Source organism: Neophocaena asiaeorientalis, unplaced genomic scaffold, assembly GCF_003031525.2.
Source record: "Neophocaena asiaeorientalis asiaeorientalis breed wild unplaced genomic scaffold, Neophocaena_asiaeorientalis_V1.1 scaffold45, whole genome shotgun sequence".
Classification (NCBI taxonomy): Eukaryota; Metazoa; Chordata; class Mammalia; order Artiodactyla; family Phocoenidae; genus Neophocaena; species Neophocaena asiaeorientalis.
In genome coordinates this window covers 1,439,812-1,458,146 of record NW_020174642.1, presented here as the reverse complement: position 1 = coordinate 1,458,146, position 18,335 = coordinate 1,439,812, and the positions used below count along the sequence as shown (strand labels likewise).

At 47.2% G+C, this 18,335-nt stretch overlaps 1 protein-coding gene across 3 annotated transcripts in view; it reads right to left on the bottom strand.

The window, feature by feature from the left end:
• Positions 1–2,460: 2,460 nt before the first annotated feature.
• EVA1C (eva-1 homolog C) overlaps positions 2,461–18,335 on the bottom strand; it is an 82,880-nt gene continuing 67,005 nt past the window's right edge. For 2 of the 3 annotated variants that reach the window (XM_024758133.1, XM_024758135.1), the window contains exons 6-8: positions 13,533–13,613; positions 11,731–11,820; positions 2,461–3,033 (exon numbers count right to left, since the gene is read on the bottom strand). In XM_024758133.1, the coding sequence (XP_024613901.1) occupies positions 2,657–3,033; positions 11,731–11,820; positions 13,533–13,613 (548 nt within the window). In that variant the 3' untranslated portion in view covers positions 2,461–2,656. Of the gene's footprint in view, positions 3,034–11,062; positions 11,182–11,730; positions 11,821–13,532; positions 13,614–18,335 lie in introns of all 3 variants that reach the window. The other variant, XM_024758134.1, reaches the window with a different exon arrangement.

The following is an 18,335-nucleotide window of genomic DNA, read 5'->3' as shown; positions in this document are numbered from 1 at the left end:
AAAGGGGGTTTCACTCTGACTCACCTTCACTCCCCCTTCCCTCTGTTGAATGGAATCCGCGAGATATCTCATCAACTTTATCTGCGGTTGCCGTTTTATGTGGTTTCACTGCTGTTAAAACACCACACGAGGAAAAAAAAAAAAAAAAAAAAAACACCACACGAGGGACTGCCCTGGAGGTCCAGTGGTTAAGACTCTGTGCTGCCAATGCAGGGGGCACAGGTTCGATCCCTCGTCAGGGAACTAAGATCCCACATGCTGTGCAGTGTGGCCAAAGGATAAAAAGGAAACCACACATGAATGTTTACAAAAGCACTATTCACAGTAGCCTAAAGCGGAAGCAACCCAATGTGTACCAATGGATGAATTAATGAACTCAATGTGCCCTATACATACAGTGGAATATCATTCAGCCATAATGATTCATGCTGCAACATGGATGACCTTGAGGACATTATGCTACGTGAAAGAAGCCAGTGACAAAAGATTACATTTGTATGTGTGATTCCCTTTATATGAACCCTCCAGAATAAGTGAATGCATAGAGACAGAAAGCAGAGAGGTAGTTGCCAGGGGCTGGAGGGAAGGGGGAATGGGGAGTGACTGCTTAATGGGTAGGGGGTTTTATTTTCTGATGTTGAAAATGTTTTGGAACTAGACAGAAGTGGGGGTCCCATGACACTGTGAATGTACTAAAAGCCACTGAATTGTGTGCTTTAAAATGGTTAATCTTACTTCGTGTGAATTTCATGTCTGGCGTAGACCAAATGTTTGTGTTCCCCCCAAACTCAGAGTAAATCCTAACGCCCATTGTATTTGGAGGTGGGGCCTTTGGGAGGTGATCAGGTCATGAGGGCAGAGCCTCCCTGGATAGGATTAGTGCCCTTATAAAGGAGACCCCAGAGAGCTCCCGGCCTTTCTGCCACATGGGGACCCAGTGAGACCGCCAGCTACGAGCCAGGAAGCCAGGCTCTCACCAGACCCTGGCCCCTTGATCTTGGACTTCCAGCCTCCAAAACCGTGAGAAATAAATTTCTGTGGTTTTATAAGCCACTCAGTCTATGGTGTTTTTGTTATAGCAGAATGAATGAACTAAGACAAACTGAATTTTAAAAAACAAACAAAACTGCAGCACCTCTGCCCTCCAGGCAGCTGGGCTAGTTGATGAGAGACAGGCCCCTCCCTCCACACCACCCCCTCCTCTGGATTCCTCAGATGGGCCCTTCGCCCTCAGGATCTGGGGGCTGGCTGAAAGAGAAATGCCTTCTGTCCTACCTGTCGTTACTGGGGTTCCTGGGGGAACAGCTAGTATTTCCTGATCACCTTACAGCTGAGCCAGATCCAGCACTTTGCACCGTGTGACTTGGCCCCTGTACTGTCAGCCTTCAGCTCCCTCATCTACATATGCCTGCTTGCAGGGCTGATGTGATGATGAAGTAAGATAAGGCAAGGAGACCTCATTCGTAGTCAACACCATCATTTTAATGCTCTAAGCCCCCTAGGACAAGAAAGAGAAAAAAATTCTTTTCTTATTCTACTCCACAGCTATAAGCCTCCTGTCCACCAGGGGGGGCCTTCTAAAAGAAACCATCACCAGTTCTCCCACCAGGAATCTGTTTTCCTTAACTCTCCTTTTTCTTTTACTTCTTCACCTGCCCCTCCCCCTAATATGGTAGGACCTATTTTTTTGCAATAATTTGAAAGGTAGCTCTACTTGATCCTTGCCCACAGGCTGCTGGGGAATCTGGTCGACTGTTTTTTACCACTAGAAATTCTGTAGTTTTAATCTAAGTCGGGGGTCAGCAAGCTTTTCCTGCAAGGGTAAATGTTTTAGGCGTTATAAACCATACTTTATTTACAAAATCAAGAGGCAGGCCACTGCCTGTAGGCTACTGGACAGCCCATGAGCTAAGAATGGCTTTTACATTTTAAAATAATTGATTAAAAAAAGAGAAATAGGTGACATATTAAAGTTAATTTCAGATTGCAGTTCCCACAAATAAAGTTTTATTGAAACACATCCGTGTTCATTCATTACCTATTAGCTGTGGCTGCTTTTGAGCTCCGGGGTCAGAGGTGAGTAGTTGTGGCAGACCTATCTGACCTGCGATGCCTAAAATATTATCTTTCCCTGAAAAAGAAAACAAACTTTGCCAATCCCTTCTCTAAACAAATTATGTTAGTGATTAAAGTCTACCACCAATGAACATGGAGTGACTAACTCACGCTTGCCATTGTGAATATTAGTATAATTCTTTTATGGAGAGATAGGGATCTTCTGTTTACCCATCTGTAAAACGATAATGACAGCACCATCTCCCGAAGTTGTCGTGAGCATTAAATGACTTAATACATGAAAAGCAGCTAGAACAGTGCCTGGCATTATAAGTGCTCAATAAATGTGAACTCTAGTTCTGTTAGCATATAGACATGAATTTAAATAAATACAGAAAACCAAGACTTCTTCCCTCCATATTTATTTTGAAATGTGCTGTAAACAGTTTGAAATGTCCCTTTAAGAGCTTTCTGGCTTCCTCAGTATTGGATGACATGACAAGTTCTCCTTCATAGAAGGTACGAGTGAAACAGAACTGGAGGGGCATTCTCAACCCTTCCCTCTTCAGAAAGTGTGATCATATCAAGATGCATCTGGTTTTCAGTAGAACTGGCTCATGTTTCTTGGGAGTGAAGTGTCCAAACCACTGTTCATCCATATTTCCTGGATGATTTGCTCCCTGCGCTCAATCCTTTCTGCCAGCTCTGCAGCCTCTATGGAACTGTAGACAGGATATGTAGTCCTACGAAACCCCGACAGTTCCCCCGGAAAATCGGAGTCGGAGGAGTCCTCCTCCCCCTCCTCATCCTGGCTGTCCTCCTCGGCTTTGTCGCTTCCTGGCACCAGGTGCTCCCTCGCCAGCTGCAGCTCCCGGAAGTCCTTGGTGCAGGACACTCTGATGACCAAGGCACACAGCGTGAGTGCAAGACCGATGCAAACACTGGACACGAACAGCAGGGCAGCTCTTTCAGGGTGGGCTGTAAGGGAAAGAGAACACGTCAGGACGTGGGGGAGCTGTCAGTCTTCACCAGGCCGAAGTCCCACAGAAGCAGACACATGCAGTCCTGGACAGCATCTCTAAGACCGTCCACACCTAACTGATCATATACCCCCACTAATTAAAAAGAAAAAAAGGTTTGGAGCATATATAGTCAACATATGTATGTTTATGAGAGGACACATAGCAAAGGACCTGAGAAGCTGGGCCCTCCTGAGTTCAAATGCAGATCTGTCATTCCCTAGTGTGACTTTCGGCGAATTACATCACCTCTCTGTTCCTCAGTTCCTTCACCTGTAAAATGGAGCCAGAAGCCCCTTTCTGTCAGAGTTAATTCCTGTGAAGCTCTCAGAACACTCAATGACACATAACAAATGTTCAATAAACTGTTAGCTATTATTAATAGTAGTAAATTTTGAAAAATTAATTTACATATAAAGTATATATATGAATGTAAGTACTAATATAGTAAATGTTACAAAGCTTAATTTTAGATTAAAAAATAAATATAAATAAAAGTTCTGGTAGTAAAAGTTCTACCTCCAAATAACTGTACAATAGAAATAGAAAGAATGCTAATTTGTACTATGTACCCTGGTCTAAATCTTTACATATGTTTAATTCTTACATTAACCCTGCGTGGAAAGGACTATTACTTTTCAGCTGTGTACCCCCTGAGGTGTTAGCACTCCCATTTTGGGAAGTAATGATCCAGCTAACTTCCTAATATAGGTCAGGAGTTGACAGATTTTTCTGACCCTTCTGTCAAAAGGTCAGACAGTACATATTTTAAGGCTTTGTGGGCCAAACAGTCTGTGTTGCAACTACTCAACTGTGCTGTTGTAACACGAAAGATGTTACAGGTGTGGCTGTGTTCTAATAAAACTTTATTTACAAAATCAGCCCGTGGGCCGTACTTTGTGGATCACTGATACAGAGACTCAAGCTGAGGTGTAGGGGAGCCACTGTCTGAGCTCAGCTGGCCTCTTTAGCTGGAGCCAGGACAGGAACACAGCTCCTGAGCTGCAAGCAGCTTGTGAGATGTGCACTGGCCGTTTGCTCCCACGTCTCGATGGAACCAGCCTCCGCCAGGCACGTGGCCTCCTCCTTCACTAGACTCGAATATAATGATGACTGTTGTCTTCACTGCCTCGGTCCCTCCCCAGAGGTGCAGAATGGAGGTTCAGAACTTGACAGTTGATAAGTTTCATGTACAGTCAAGGGATCTAGCCGCTGTGATCTGACAGGAGAGATGTAAGTGGGACATGCTATCTCCTTGAAACATGCAACTTCCCTATTCGGCTTCCTTCACTCACAGCTCAATTCACTGGACTCAAATGACCTTTGTTGCCGTCGCCCCTACGAGCACCATTTCATCACTCTCTCTAAGACACAGAAGTCTGAATGCAAAACTGCTTTTGGCCAGGGGAGGGGCAGTGAGCTGTGTCTGTAGTGCTATTAATAACAATATATTTTTCCTAAGGGTCAAGGTATTTTGAAGATTTGGTCAGAAAGAGACACACATCCTTTGTGCCATGTTCATTTCTGGGAGTGGTGGTAGAATAGGGATTGAAGACTGGCATTTGGGACACAATCATTAAACCGTAAACCACAAAATGATGCTAAGACCCGAGGCCCTGATCTGATGGGGCAAATCGTTTCTCCTCCCCCTGCACATCAAAGCCTCTGCTGGGAGTGGACTCATCACTCCCAGCTTCACTCTCACCTCCCTTTCCTTTGAATCCTCCTTTCCTCTCCCCGCTGTCTCGGGCCCCCCCTTCCCAAGCCTCCTGGCCACTGTCCTCTCCAGTCCTTCCTGTCCTCATGGAGTCGGATACGGGCTTTCTGTGCAGCCACAATTCATCTCCTCTTCCTCCTGGGAAAGCGTAAGCCTTGAGCCCACTGACAGCCACGCCTGTAGCCATCACCTCCTGCAGTGCCTGGAAGGAGCGCTGCCGATGGGTGAATGGAGTCCCATCCACTTGTAACCTTTTCCAGCCATCCTGGTTCAGGACAGGGCCAGCTCCAGGCAGAAAGATCCCATGCTGGTCAAGCTTCTGGGAAGACCATGATCACCCACAGCCCCCTTCTCTCCTCGCCCACGAGACCATCATTCCCAGTGGTGGTCTCATGGGTGAATCAGGTACTCAGGCCAGGATCAAGGAGGATTTAAGGTCTGGCTCTGCCCCAGACAGGTGGGTAACTGTGGGCCAGTTACTGTCCCCCACTCCCTTCCCATCTCTACTTCATTTTATTTTATTTTATTTATTTATTTATTTATTTTTTGCGGTACGCGGGCCTCTCACTGCTGTGGCCTCTCCCGCTGTGGAGCACAGGCTCCGCGGCCATGGCTCACGGGCCCAGCCGCTCGGCGGCATGTGGGATCTTCCCGGACCGGGGCGCGAACCCGCGTCCCCTGCCTCGGCAGGCGGACTCTCAACCACTGCGCCACCAGGGAAGCCCCTCTACTTCTTTTTAAAGACTCCAGGTGGACAGAATTAAACTCACCATAATCCTCAGGATATGACACATTCTCTTTATCGGTCAATACGCGGCCTTCCTTTATGTTTATTTAATTAATTAACTACTTTAAATTCTGTAATCAGCACCCGCGCTGGGAGTTAGAGCCTTGACAATAACCATGTCTAACCTGTGGGTTCCCCTCCCCCCAGCCTCCTCCCATCAAGGTAACTACCACCTGAATTCCATGCTCATTACTCCCCCACTTGCCTTTTTACATAGCTTATGGCACCTCTGTGTATTCCTAAAAACTTCATGAAAAAGGTGTAACGTTGCAGCGTTGGGGGTTTGGTGTTGGTTTTTAACTGAACAGTATATCGCTGCATGACTTGACTACGCTGTGGTTTATTCACTCGCTCTCCTGCTGATGGGCATCTGGGGGGCTGCCAGGTTTCTGTATGTGGGCCTTGTAGCTGTGACCATTCCTGTACACGTCCCTGGTGAATACCTGCAAGTGTCTGTCTCGGCTACTGAGGGCAATTGGATGAGCTGTAAGGCATGTGAATTGGGGAAATACTGCCAACGTGGTTTGCAAAGTGGCTGCAATGCATAAGGAATCCTGCAAATCCTCATCTTCTCCAGCACTGAGTATGGACGGGCTTCTAACATTTTTCCAATCATAGGAGTATAAAATTGCATCTCACTGTGGCTTGACTTGTATTTCCCTGATCCCCAGTTATGTACACATCTCTCCAGATACTTACCTATCCCTCGTCTCAAAATGCTGTCTCAGGTCATGTGCCCACTTTTTAAATGGGGTTGTGTGTGCTTTTCTTCTTACACATAAAATATATCTGTATCTATCTATAGTTTCTATATATTCTTGATATTGATCATTAGACAGTATACACATTGTGAATATCTCTGGGTAAGTGGCTTGTATTTTCCTTTCATTAGGGTGTCTTCTGATCTAGTGAATTTATCTGAAAAACAGGAATGATAACACTTCTCTTCTCCATCCTCCCCACCCCCAGCTGGTCTCCTCTCTCCTCCCTTGCCCCTCTCATCCATCTTCCCCACCGTGGCCACTGTAATCTTTTTAAAAATGCACATCAGATCACATCACTCCCCTACTTAAAACCTATAAACGGTCCCCCTCCTCCCGTAAGGTAAAAATCAAACCCAGACCACTGCCTACGAAGCTTGCTAGGACCTGGTCCATGGAACTACCCTCCCCAAGTTCAACTCCAAAGACTCATCCCTCTGCTTTCTGCTTTCCCACCCACTGGCCTCTCTCCATCCCTCGCAGGGGCCAGACGGCTTCGCACCTTGGCGCTTTTGCACGTGCTGTTCCTTCTGTCTGGAATGTTCTTTCTCCCCTCTTCATCCAGCCCTCCGTGACCCCACCCCCAGTCTGGACCAGGTCTCCCCTGTCATTAGGTCTCATAGCCTCTGGAATGGCTATGAGTGTGTTTTGTCCTCCCCCCCGCCCTTCGCCCACCATAGAATGCAAGCTCCGTGCGGACTGGGACTGAACAACCTTGCTCTTCACCAAATCCCCAGTGCCTGGCCCAAAGCAGGGGTGACACAGCTCTCTGCTGAGTGCCTACGGCACTAGGCTTGGTGCCCTGTGGGTTGGGGGCTCCATAACGTTAGTTGCCTTTCTTCCTCTCTCCCTCTGCTCCCGGAGAGGGAGGGTGTGGGTTCTATTGCCAGGAGCGCTTCTCACTCATCAGACCCTAGGTGCCTCTTGGCTCAGGTGTACCTCCTGCCAACTGACCACTCTTCAGGCCATGTTTACACCAAGTCTGCTAATAGCCAATAATCAAAGATGGAGAATATGGCAACTCTTGGAAAGCCCGTTGGAAATAAGGCTTCCTAGTCACCTGAACCAACTAGTCTGGAGTCATAGAATCACCAGCTCTTAGTTAGATGGAGCCCTGGTGGTGAACTGGCTCAACTCTTCCTGTCACAGCCATTTAATCTGTCCATAGCCACTGCTTGGCTGGGACCCCAAGCTCGGGCCAGGGTTCTCTCCAAAGCCCCAGGCTTTAAACTAAGGGGATACCGTCTGTTTTCTAAAATCAATTGGACCACTTTAGGCTTTTGTGACCCCTTTTCCTATTACACTGACTGCGTTCTGTTAAAATAAAGGCATTAGTCTCCCTGTCAGACAGAATCTTCACACTGTGCTATTGTTGGTCTTATTCTCATTTTAGCCTTAGTTCATCACAGGCTCAAGCGAATGGCTTTAATTTCATCAGCGGTAGCAAGCCCTCGGGAATCTCACCATGGTGGCCCGTGGCCTTTAAGGCCCCTTGACCCTTAGATCCCTGGTCTGGAGCCAACACAAGCTCCAGCTCAAACCTATTTGTGTCCAAATAAGACACCGAGAGGCTGGGGCGAGGGTTCCACCCCTTGGGGCCCTGCTACCGTCGGGTGAAAGCACAAAGAGTATTGGGCCTGGTCTGACAGCACTTAGGGATGTGATAATAACTTTCTGTCATGGAACCAAAGATTAGAGGCCGTGGGAACACTTCAGAATCCACACCTATGTGACAAGGCGGCGCTGATTTCCCAGCGTCCTCCCTGACGGGGGATCGTGTAACTTCAACTCTGGAATGTGTTATGATACTTCTATTTCAATGGGGGTTTGCCTGATAGCCTGGAGTTCCTTTCATATGAAACAATGACGCCCTCCCAACTCAGGAGAAGCACTGCTTTCTCACCCATGGCCCCAGTTACCCCATGCACCCCGCAAGTCCACAGTGAGCGCTTCCAGAGGCCGAAGACACACACAGGCCCAAGCCCAAGGCCGGGGCTGAAATATTGGGCCACGAGGGCACACAATAAAACACTCACTAGGTGGAATGGAGGACATCAAGTTCTGAGCCAGGCTGTCTAAATAAGTCTCCTTCCGAACAACCTGCAGAGGTACAATGGCTGAGCCAGCTAACTGCCTTCTGCAAGCCTCCAGCACACACACACACGCACCTCTTTCCATTTCCCTAATATCAAAACTTCTCTATGAGTTTCTTCAGACCCATGATCAATATTCTAGAATGAATTCAAGGAGTAGGTCTATATTACTGAGAGGAGAGTAAATTCTAACACTCCTAAGAAAATGTCTCACAGATCATTTAAATGGCCCAAAGCAAAATCATTCATCAGGGACCCTTGGATAACCTTGTGTCCGTTCCACCAGCCTCTGTGTCTCAACATCCCAGGACAGGCCCCTTGATTCTGGGTTCTAGTCTGCTGGTCCTTCGTGTGAACTTGGCTGCGCTGATGCAGTAAAGCTACCTACAGCCTGACCTGGGGAAACGTCCTTCTGGATTTGCTCAATCTACTGATTTAGCTGATCTTGCCAGAATCTTCCCAGCTCACTCTTGGTGGCTCCTGTTGGGGTCCCTCCTGTAGGAGGGTCTCCTCCCTTTGGTGGGTGCCCAGGGACCCCAGTCCAGCCTTCAGATCATATCCCTGCAACTAGGGTAAGGATGCTACTGAGAGTTGGCTGGGGCGCTGCTTTCTAACGACGATGGGGGTGACGCTCTCATTGTGTGACGCTCGTGTTGAAACAGCTCAGCCTGACGTCCTGCCCTTCGCTGCAGTGTGCTGGCCTGCCTCGTGAGGAGGACGAGGTGGGCTGGGGACCTCTAAAGTGACCACCCAGAGGGTGACATGCCCAGGAAATTCACCAGCAGGTGCAGATGTCCCTGTTTCCCTAAGACTTTGTGAGCCTCTGTGATTTGCCAAATGAACTTCTATAGCAACTTCATTTCACTAACACCTGACACCACACATTCAGAGCCTCTTTCTCTTTGTCATGGAATTTCGGCTTGGTTGCAGCTTGCTGAGTTCATCGTGCCTAAACATCCCTCTATAAAAACAAATAACAACCCACCAAGTCCTTACATTCCTTAAAAATTTAATACCTACAAACAGCAAATACAGGGTGATGATTAGGTGCAGGACAGCTCATGACACCAAAGGAGGACTCTTCACATGGTCACTTACTAACTACTTCGTGTGCATCTACTCTGTGCCAGCTCTGTCCCAGGCAGTAGGATATGACAATGACTAAGGTGACAAACATCTGTACTTGAAATAGTTAATGTCTAGTGGAGAGATGGGTGTTTAACAAATAAATCTCTCCAACGACTTCTGGGAGCGATGAGTGTGTAAAAGGTTAGACAGGGATGGAGGCAATCTAAGTTAGGTCACTCGAGGTCATGAGGTTTCCATCCTTCAAAATTCTGAAAGGCACACATCTCTCTTGGAGAAGCTGGAGGGCAGGTTTTATATCTGCTGAGTCTGAATCCTGCCCTATCGCCAGCCACTTGGTGTCCTCAGGCACCTGGCTCAACTCCTCTGAGCCTCAGCTTCCCTGTGTGCAGAATAGGGGATAAGAGTCCCTCTCTCAAGGTCACTACTATGGACTGTATTGTGTTCCCCCCAGATTCATGTGTTGAATGAATATGACTATATTTGGAGATAGAACCTATAAGGAGGTAATTACAGTTCAATGGGGTCATACGGGTGGGGCCCTGATCCAACAGGATTAGTGTCCTTATAAGGAGAGACACCAAGGGGGACCTAAAGTATGACATAAATGAACATATCTATGAAACAGCAACAGACTCATAGGCATAGAGAACAGACTTGTAGTTGCCAAGGGTGAGGGAGGGTGGGGGAGGGATGGACTGGGAGTTTAGGATTAGCAGATGCAAACTATTATCTATAGAATGGATAAACAACAAGGTCTTACTGTATAGCACAGGGAACTATATTCAGTAGCCTGTGATAAACCATAATGGAAAATAGTATGAAAAAGTATGTATATATATGTAGAACTAAATCACTTTGCTGTACAGCAGAAATTAACACAACATTGTAAATCAACTATAATTCAATTAAAAAAAAAAAGAGAGACACCTAGAGCTCTCTCTCTCTTTCCCTCCCTGCTGTGTGAAGACATAGGGGGAAGGCAGTTGTTTACAAGCCGTGAAGAGAGCCCTCACCAGAAACCAAGCCTGCCAGCTCCTTGATCATGGCCTTCCGGCCTGGAAGAAAATACAGTTCTGTTGCTTAAGCCACTGGGCCCACGGTATCTTGTTACGGTTGCCTGAGCTGACCAAGACAGTTGTTGAGAGGAACTGACAGGGTCCAGAATGGCCACATGACATAAGCAGCCTCCTAGTTCCTCCTCTGAGTGAAGGGTTTTCATGATGTCTTTCCTCCACGGGGCTCTCCGGGGACTTTGAAAATATATGATATTTTCAACAATCAAAATCCTTACATCTCTTAACTATGACAATTGTCCAGAACAGCAAGAAACAGAAATGGAAGGGTGGTTAGAAAAGAGAAGATTCTCAACAACCACACAACCACCACACAGGGAGGATATTGGTAAGGAGGTTCCAAGACTGTTCTATCTCCTGTGTTGAGATGTTTCCTTAAGCCTTTATTTTCTTCTGAGGAAGGCTTACTCCAAACAGCCCCAGCTCTGGCAGGCCTTGAGTAAGTAATGCCGTAATGCATTGTATTACCATGTATTTTACAAAAGTCTTCTGAGGTTCTGGCTCTCTGAACAGAGTCAGGCAGGCATTGTCGAAACTTGCAGAGTTGACATTCCAAAATACGGTCTCTCCAGAGGTGAGCGGTGAGGCTGGTGAGGAAAGGTAGCATGCACCATGAACAATTTGGGCTCTGCTAATTAAGGAGGGCTGAGTCTGACTGATCCTTAAGGGGAAGATTATCAAGGGAAATCTTGGAACCGTGAGAAGTAACGCTGGTGACTCAGAAAGGGGCTCTCCTTTCACAGAGCATGACCTGTTTTGTTCACTAAGTCATCTTTCAGCCCAATTTTCTCCCAGCCAAGGGTGGAATTCAATAATCCTATGCCCTTCCCGAATTTTAGAGCTGGAAAATGCATTCCTCAGCTTCCTACTTTGCAAAGTGGAAAATTCCCATGGAGCCCAACTGCTACATAGTGCGACTTTAGCCTTTGCTACTTCCCCGTGTGGTTCTCTTGTTGGTTGCCAGTGGCAAGCATACCTAAATTCAGGCCTCTGTGTTTCTGGATTGTAGAAGATTGCAGTTGTCACTTTAAGTGTCAAACTTAAAGTCCTTTTTCTTTAGCCAACCAAGTGTTGTAATTAAACAGAGCATTTGTGAGTAAGAATTCGGTAAATCCGTTATTAATTCACTGACCTACCTCGCAGGTAAGCAAATGCTGCCAGGGAGTGGCTGACAATAGCTCCATCTTTCCTCAGAACTCTTGGTTTCCTTGGGTCAAAGTTTATACCTGTTTCGTAAAAAATGCAAGACCGATTAATCACAACTGTTCACCGTATGCGTTTTTTCCTAATCCAGGACTGCCATAATAAATAAAAAGTCATAGAGATCCAATAAGTGGGCCTCTGACAAAAGTAGGGAAGACTAAGCGAGGAAGAGCATTTAGTAAGCAGTCTCTGAAAATATTAAGTGATAAAAGGGATTCAGAAATTCTAAAATGTGTTGGTTCCAACTTCACTCATCTACTCTACTGCAGAAGGGAACACATTTATTTTCCCATTTTAAAGGCAATGGCATTCATCATGCCTCTGGGAGATTTAATAATGTCCCACTTAACCACAGAGCTGCTGTCTGCTCTGTTGACCACAGATAAGAAGGCCTGGAATTATGGAGGGAGGTTGTGTTGGGCTACTTTTTTGGAAACGAAGCAAAATACAGGGCGGATCTGGCTTCGGATGCCTGGTTAAGTTGCTGTGATGGAGCTTAGGGAGCCCCTGATGGGGTAGCCTAAGGGCCCTGGGGACCCCTGGGAATGTCAGACACGGCTCTCAGGCCTCCACTCCAGGGGGACCAGGATATTCATGGGATCTGGGTGGGAGCCCTCTTAGAAAGAGCAGAGGGGCTGGGAGAGGCTGGGAGAAGCAGAGCCTGGTGGAGAGCTGGAGGGCTGAAACTAGAAGAACATAGGATACTAACAATAGTTATCTCTAAGCTTTGACACTAAGGGTGAGTTCTATTTCTTGGTGCTTTCCTGTGTGCTCCATAACAAGCATACTTTAGTTTTATTCTTAGGGGGAAAAATTTCATAAATGTAATCAAAGTCACACAAGACCAATTCTCAACCTGCAAAGTGCAATATTTCACATAGATTGTCTTGGGGGGGCCTCTGTAATTTCATCAAGAGCCCCAAGGGTCTGAACTCCATTCTAGATTTGATAAGAAGACCAAAACGTTCATCCCCTTATTTACAAAAGTCCGGTGAAAACCTCAGGAAGAAGGGCACATGTGGATGGAGGCACACAGGTCCAGCCTGGGTGTGGCCCACCCAGGTTCCCTATGGCAGAGGTCCCCATCCCCGGGCCACAGACTGGTATCAGTCTGTGTCCTGTTAGGAACTGGACCGCACAGCAGGTGGTGAGCGGAGGTGAGCAAGTGAAGCTTCATCTGTATTTACAGCCGCTCCCCATCGTTTGCATTATCGCCTGAGCTCCGCCTCCTGTCAGCATTATGGTGAGTTGTATACTTATTGTATTATATATTACAATGTAATAATAATAGAAATAAAGTACACAATAAATGCAATGCGCTTGAACCATCCCGAAACCATCCCCCCGACAAGCCCCGGTCTGTGGAAAAACTGTCTTCCACGAAATTGTTCCCAGCTGCCAAAAAAAGGTTGGGGACCGCTGCCCTATGTGATCCTCTTTCCAACAAGCTCATCGGATAATCCAGGAACCCCAGATTTATTTCTGAGCAGATCTTTTTTCAAGGTGATTTTTCTTTTAGGAAATAAGAGAGGGAATGGAAGGGGGATTTATCCTACTTATAATTTAAAACACAAAATGTTGGCCACCACTTGCAACCATCTGGCACAGCACTGCCATTCTCAGAGCTGGCAGCTCACACACCTTCCATCCTAACCAGTGTGCACCCACCTGCAGTCACATGGGGCTGTTCACCTTTACTTAAAGAGAAATGCTGCTAGTAAGCCATAAACCTTACCATAGTCACCGTCTTTCTGTTTCACAGAAGGTTTTAGATTAGCAACGGATGGATCGATCGCTGTGAGTATATTCTTGGGAACTAAAAACCAAAAAGAAATATTTTAAATACTTTGTACCCATAATACAACTTTAAAATGCAATGCAGATAAGACAAAAAGAGATCAATTTTCAAATCAGTACATAAATCACTCTGCTTGTCCAATACACTCACATACATACACCAACGGTACCCATGTGATCATCAAATGTCCCAGAAAGGTTAAACTTTAGGTCTATCTTGCAGTATTTAAAAAAAAACAACATAGAGAACAAATAAACAAGATATGGCATATCTATCCAATTGAATGATATTTAGCAATAACAAGGAATGAGGTATAATCATCTTTTGGTATCCTTGGGGGATTGGTTCCAGGACCCACCTTGGATACCAAAATCCACAGACACTCAAGTCCCTAATATACATAGCATATGATTTGCATGTAACCTATGCACATCCTCCCGTGTACTTTAAATCATCTCTAGATTCCTTACAATACCTAATATACTGTAAATGTTATGTAAATAGTTGTAAATAGAGTGTAAATGCTATGTAAATAGTTGTCAGTGTGCAGGAAATTCAAGCTGTGCCTTTTACAACATTCTGGAATTTTTTTTCCGAATATTTTCAGTCTGTGGTTGGTTGAATCCACAGATGTGCAACCCACAGATACACAGGACCGACTGCACTGACACTTGCTACAACACGGATGAACTTCAAAAACATTATGCTCAGCGAAAGAAGCCAGACACAGAAGACCACATATGGCATGATTCCATTTATATGAAATCTCCAGAAAAAGGTAAGTTTATAGAGACAGAAAGTAAATTTGTGGTTGCCGAGGACAGGAGTGGGGGTGGGGACGGACCGCAAATGGGCGTGTGAGAACTCTGGGGATCTTGGAAATATTTTAAAATCGGAGTGTGGTGAAGGCTGCACAGCTCTGTAAATCTACCAGAAATCACTGGATCATTTTTACTTACAACGGGTGAATTTTAAGGTATGTAAATCACACCTCAATAACGCTGTTCACTCTGAACATCAACTTCCCTGAGACACGTGTGAAACAAAATGAATGGCACCAACTCAAAACTCATCACCGACCTCTCCCGGCTGCGATTCCACTTTTTGTTCACTCTCTTTAACTCACTCCTTCCTTAATAACCCTGAGAGAATTCGAAGTCTCTGTGCTAGAATGCAGCTCTCAGTATTATAAGAAAGGATGACAGAAGGATGAAGAGAGAAGGCCGTGAAATAGACTCCCTTGGAAGATGGTTAAAGATTCTTCCAAACTGACCTTAAGAATAAACCATCCGGATCTCAAGACCCCCCAGGCAAAGCGGACAAGACGGTAGCAGGAGCTGAGCAGGGGGGCAAAGCAAGAATTCTGAAGAGCCAGTGCACTGCAGCCAGCTGGGAGGAGGGAGAGGAAACCAAATGTTTTCGCTGCAGAAAATTATTTTTGTTTGTTCTTCGGCTCAGCTGGTATCTGGGAGAAGTGGCAACAGGAAATAGAAGTGAAGCCAATACAAACCGGGCAAGTTCAACTGCACTGATTTTTTGGAAGAGCTGGTAAGCCATCTTCAGCAACAAGAAAACCTCATTTCCTTTCTCAAAGTGCTTAACAAAAGTCTTTTGGGGATGTCCCAGGATCAACAACCAGAGGACGTTCCTAAATTGTGAATTTTCCACGTGCAGGAGGCCCTGGCGCCTTTGTGACCGTCAGCAGCAAGGGTCACTTTCCTGGGCGGCACAGTGATGGGGACAGAGGCGGTGTAAGCTGTCCACCCCTCCCCCCGGGAATGCTCCTTGGCCGACCAAGGGGCAGGCACACTGCTGATCCTGGGACACCGGCGGTGCCCCAGACAGCTGGGCTGTGCTGCCCCAGATGCTTTCTGATGAACAACCTCTCCATCACTTCTGCGCCCTGATTCCTCGGCAGGAGTTAAGTCCTCCCTGCAGGAGTGGTGTTTCTTTCCCACGTCTGCCTCTTGGCTTGTAGTCGAGATACAGCCGCAGAAGGGCTGGGCTCCCTACAAATGCCAGAGGCTTTCCAGCGCGAGGAGGAATTGCTCGGAGAGGAATGAGCTTTGCAGAATAAAACATTAAATCGCCTGTGTATGCCGTAGGCTCACGTCAGGGAACTTGCTGATTTACTGTGTGAAAATGGCTCTCGTACTGGGAGAATCTTTTAGGATCTTTAAGGTAACAACAGGTGTCAACACACCTGTCAGATTCTCGCATCTCCTGTTTCAAACTGATTCTGAATGAGGACAGGGACTGCGTGTCATTTACTACCACCCCTAAACCCGTCCCTCTCCACTTGAGGTCCATTTGTGAAAATGCCAGCAAACCCCTTTGCGTGGAGCTCCCACCACGTGCCGAACCCTGTGCTCAGCGTTTAAACAGTGCCTCTTGTGCAGTCCTCTTAGTGACCCATGAAGATGCGTATCATTCCCATTCCCGCAGATGGGAAAACTGAGGCTCAGAGATGAACCATTCACCTAGCAAAGGGCAAAGCTTCAACTCCTGGTCTCACTCACATATGTCCTTACTCTTTTCTGTGATGCTGGGACGTTCAGCCTTTGGGAACTGGATACTGGATCGTTTTAAAGGATTATAAAGATGGCAAAGCAATTCCCACTCAGATAGTCCCCCTCAAGCCTCTTAGGTGAAACCAGAGATGATGATTCTAATGGGCTCCAGTGGGTCGCTGAATTTAGGCAGGCTCCCTTCCTGATTTTTGTTTTCCTGAGTAAATCTGTGTCAAGCCTGGATCCGGGTAGACTTTAAGAAAGAAGCCTCCAGAGGTTGAAATTAGAGCCCCACGTAATTTTTCACATCAGAGACAAAAAAGATCTCTGCTTACACTCTCGATAGGTACCCAGATTGCACGAGCACCTCTGAATCCTGTCATTCCCCCCATCCCGCCTGTCCCAAACCTGCAGCACCTATTCCTCCTGTCCCCACTTCTGGCACCTTCTATTCCTCCTGTCCCCAATCCTAGCACCTACAGAAGGGGGTACCCCAACTTCTGGTACCACCATCCCTCTTGTCCCCAGATCCTGGCATCCATTCCTTTTACACACAACTCTGGTACTGAAACAGAGCAGGACCTTACGGTCTTTCTCCCCTATGTCCTCTGCCTGCCTTTTGCCTGTGGAAAAACTTTAGCCAAAGAATAAGTTTAATCAGAGAAGTGAGAAAATGCTGAAAGAAAGGAAAACAGTCAAAGGAGACCAAATAATAAAGTTTAGTCATTAAGCAACGTCAAGGACCTTTAGTTCCTTCTCAAGGGCTATAGATGATATTCTGAGCCATATCCTGTGAGCTGTCTTATACCAGGCGGGAGAAGTTAACTACGTGTTGACCAGACTGTAGCCATGACGTAAGGTGTCACAATTCCAAGAACTGGCCTCAAGGAAATGGGAACAAACCGACCCTGGAACTGAAGATTAACTGTACCTAAGACAATCAAGATGACGCTGGTCAGACCAGCGATGACCGATTTCAAGATGACCGTCAGAGCTGACTGCTCTGTTTCTGCACGTAGCCCCTCCCTCAGCCTATAAAAGCTCTTGCCCACTGGATGTCAGTGGAGGGAGTCGGCCTTTGGACAGGCATCCCCTCCCTCCCACCCCGCATAGGTTGCCGGCATCCAAAAGAAAGCACACTTCCCTTTCCACCAACCTGGCCTCCTTATTGGCTTTTAAGCAGCGAGCAGCTGGACCCCACTTTCGGTTACAGTACGACCATCCCTCCTGCCCCCAAATCCTGGCACCCATCTCCTGGGAGGAGCTGCAGGCCCCCGGCTGAGGTCCATGTGTTTCCTGTCCCTCTCAGGAACTGTCAGGGCGGGGATGCTGGCTGTCAGGGCGGGGATGCTGGCTGTGCCTCTGTCTTGGTGACCCTCAAGAACCAGTGGCTGTGGACCCAGGGAGAAGCCGTCCCCGTCGGGGTGAGGGGAGGGCAGGCCGTTCTCCAGGTCTGCCTCCTCCTAATGGGAGGAAAGTCTGAAACCTATCCTGTCCAAGAGATGTGGCTAATAATAAAACCTGGATAAAAATTGAGAGCGAGGACCTCGTCTAGCCATGCATTAAAGAAGGGAGCTCCAGCGATGCATCTCCCAGCCCAACCAAAGACTGATTGCTCCGCTCTCCGAGGGGTTTGACATCAACCAGATGCACCGCCTACAGTTCAAAAGGCAAAAGGCCCACAGCCTGAATCATTCCCCCAAGACGCTGAAATTCTCCACACAGCCTAGAGCAATGAGGGAGGGGAAGGCAGGATTAAAGGAAGCTATAAAATAGGCAGGAGTGTCCCTATCAAAGTGCAAATTACTTATGTCCCCGGAGAACACCCTCCAAGGGCTCCCTGCTGCCCTTAGGTACAAGCCAATCCTTAGTCGCCCATCCCCCAAGGTCCCTCCGTCCTGTTCCTGTGCTCACTTCCCAGCCTTTGCCTGCCCGTCACCTTGCTGACTCCTTACACGCCTGGTCTCACTTGCCTCAGACGCCACTCCCCTGGGAAGCCCTCCCGGTCCCCCAAGTCACCAGGGCCTGGAATCACCACATTCGATACTATAGCTCATGAGGACAGGGACCACATTGCTCACAGCACTGAGGCAACCTCTCCCCAACCCAAGGGGCGGGGTATTTCCTGGGTGGGCACAGGAAGATTGCTGGGCAGAACAGCAAAGCCCGGTTGGACACTGCGGTCAGAAGCCAGGTAGTGGAACAGATGTCTATTGGGGTGGATCTTCCA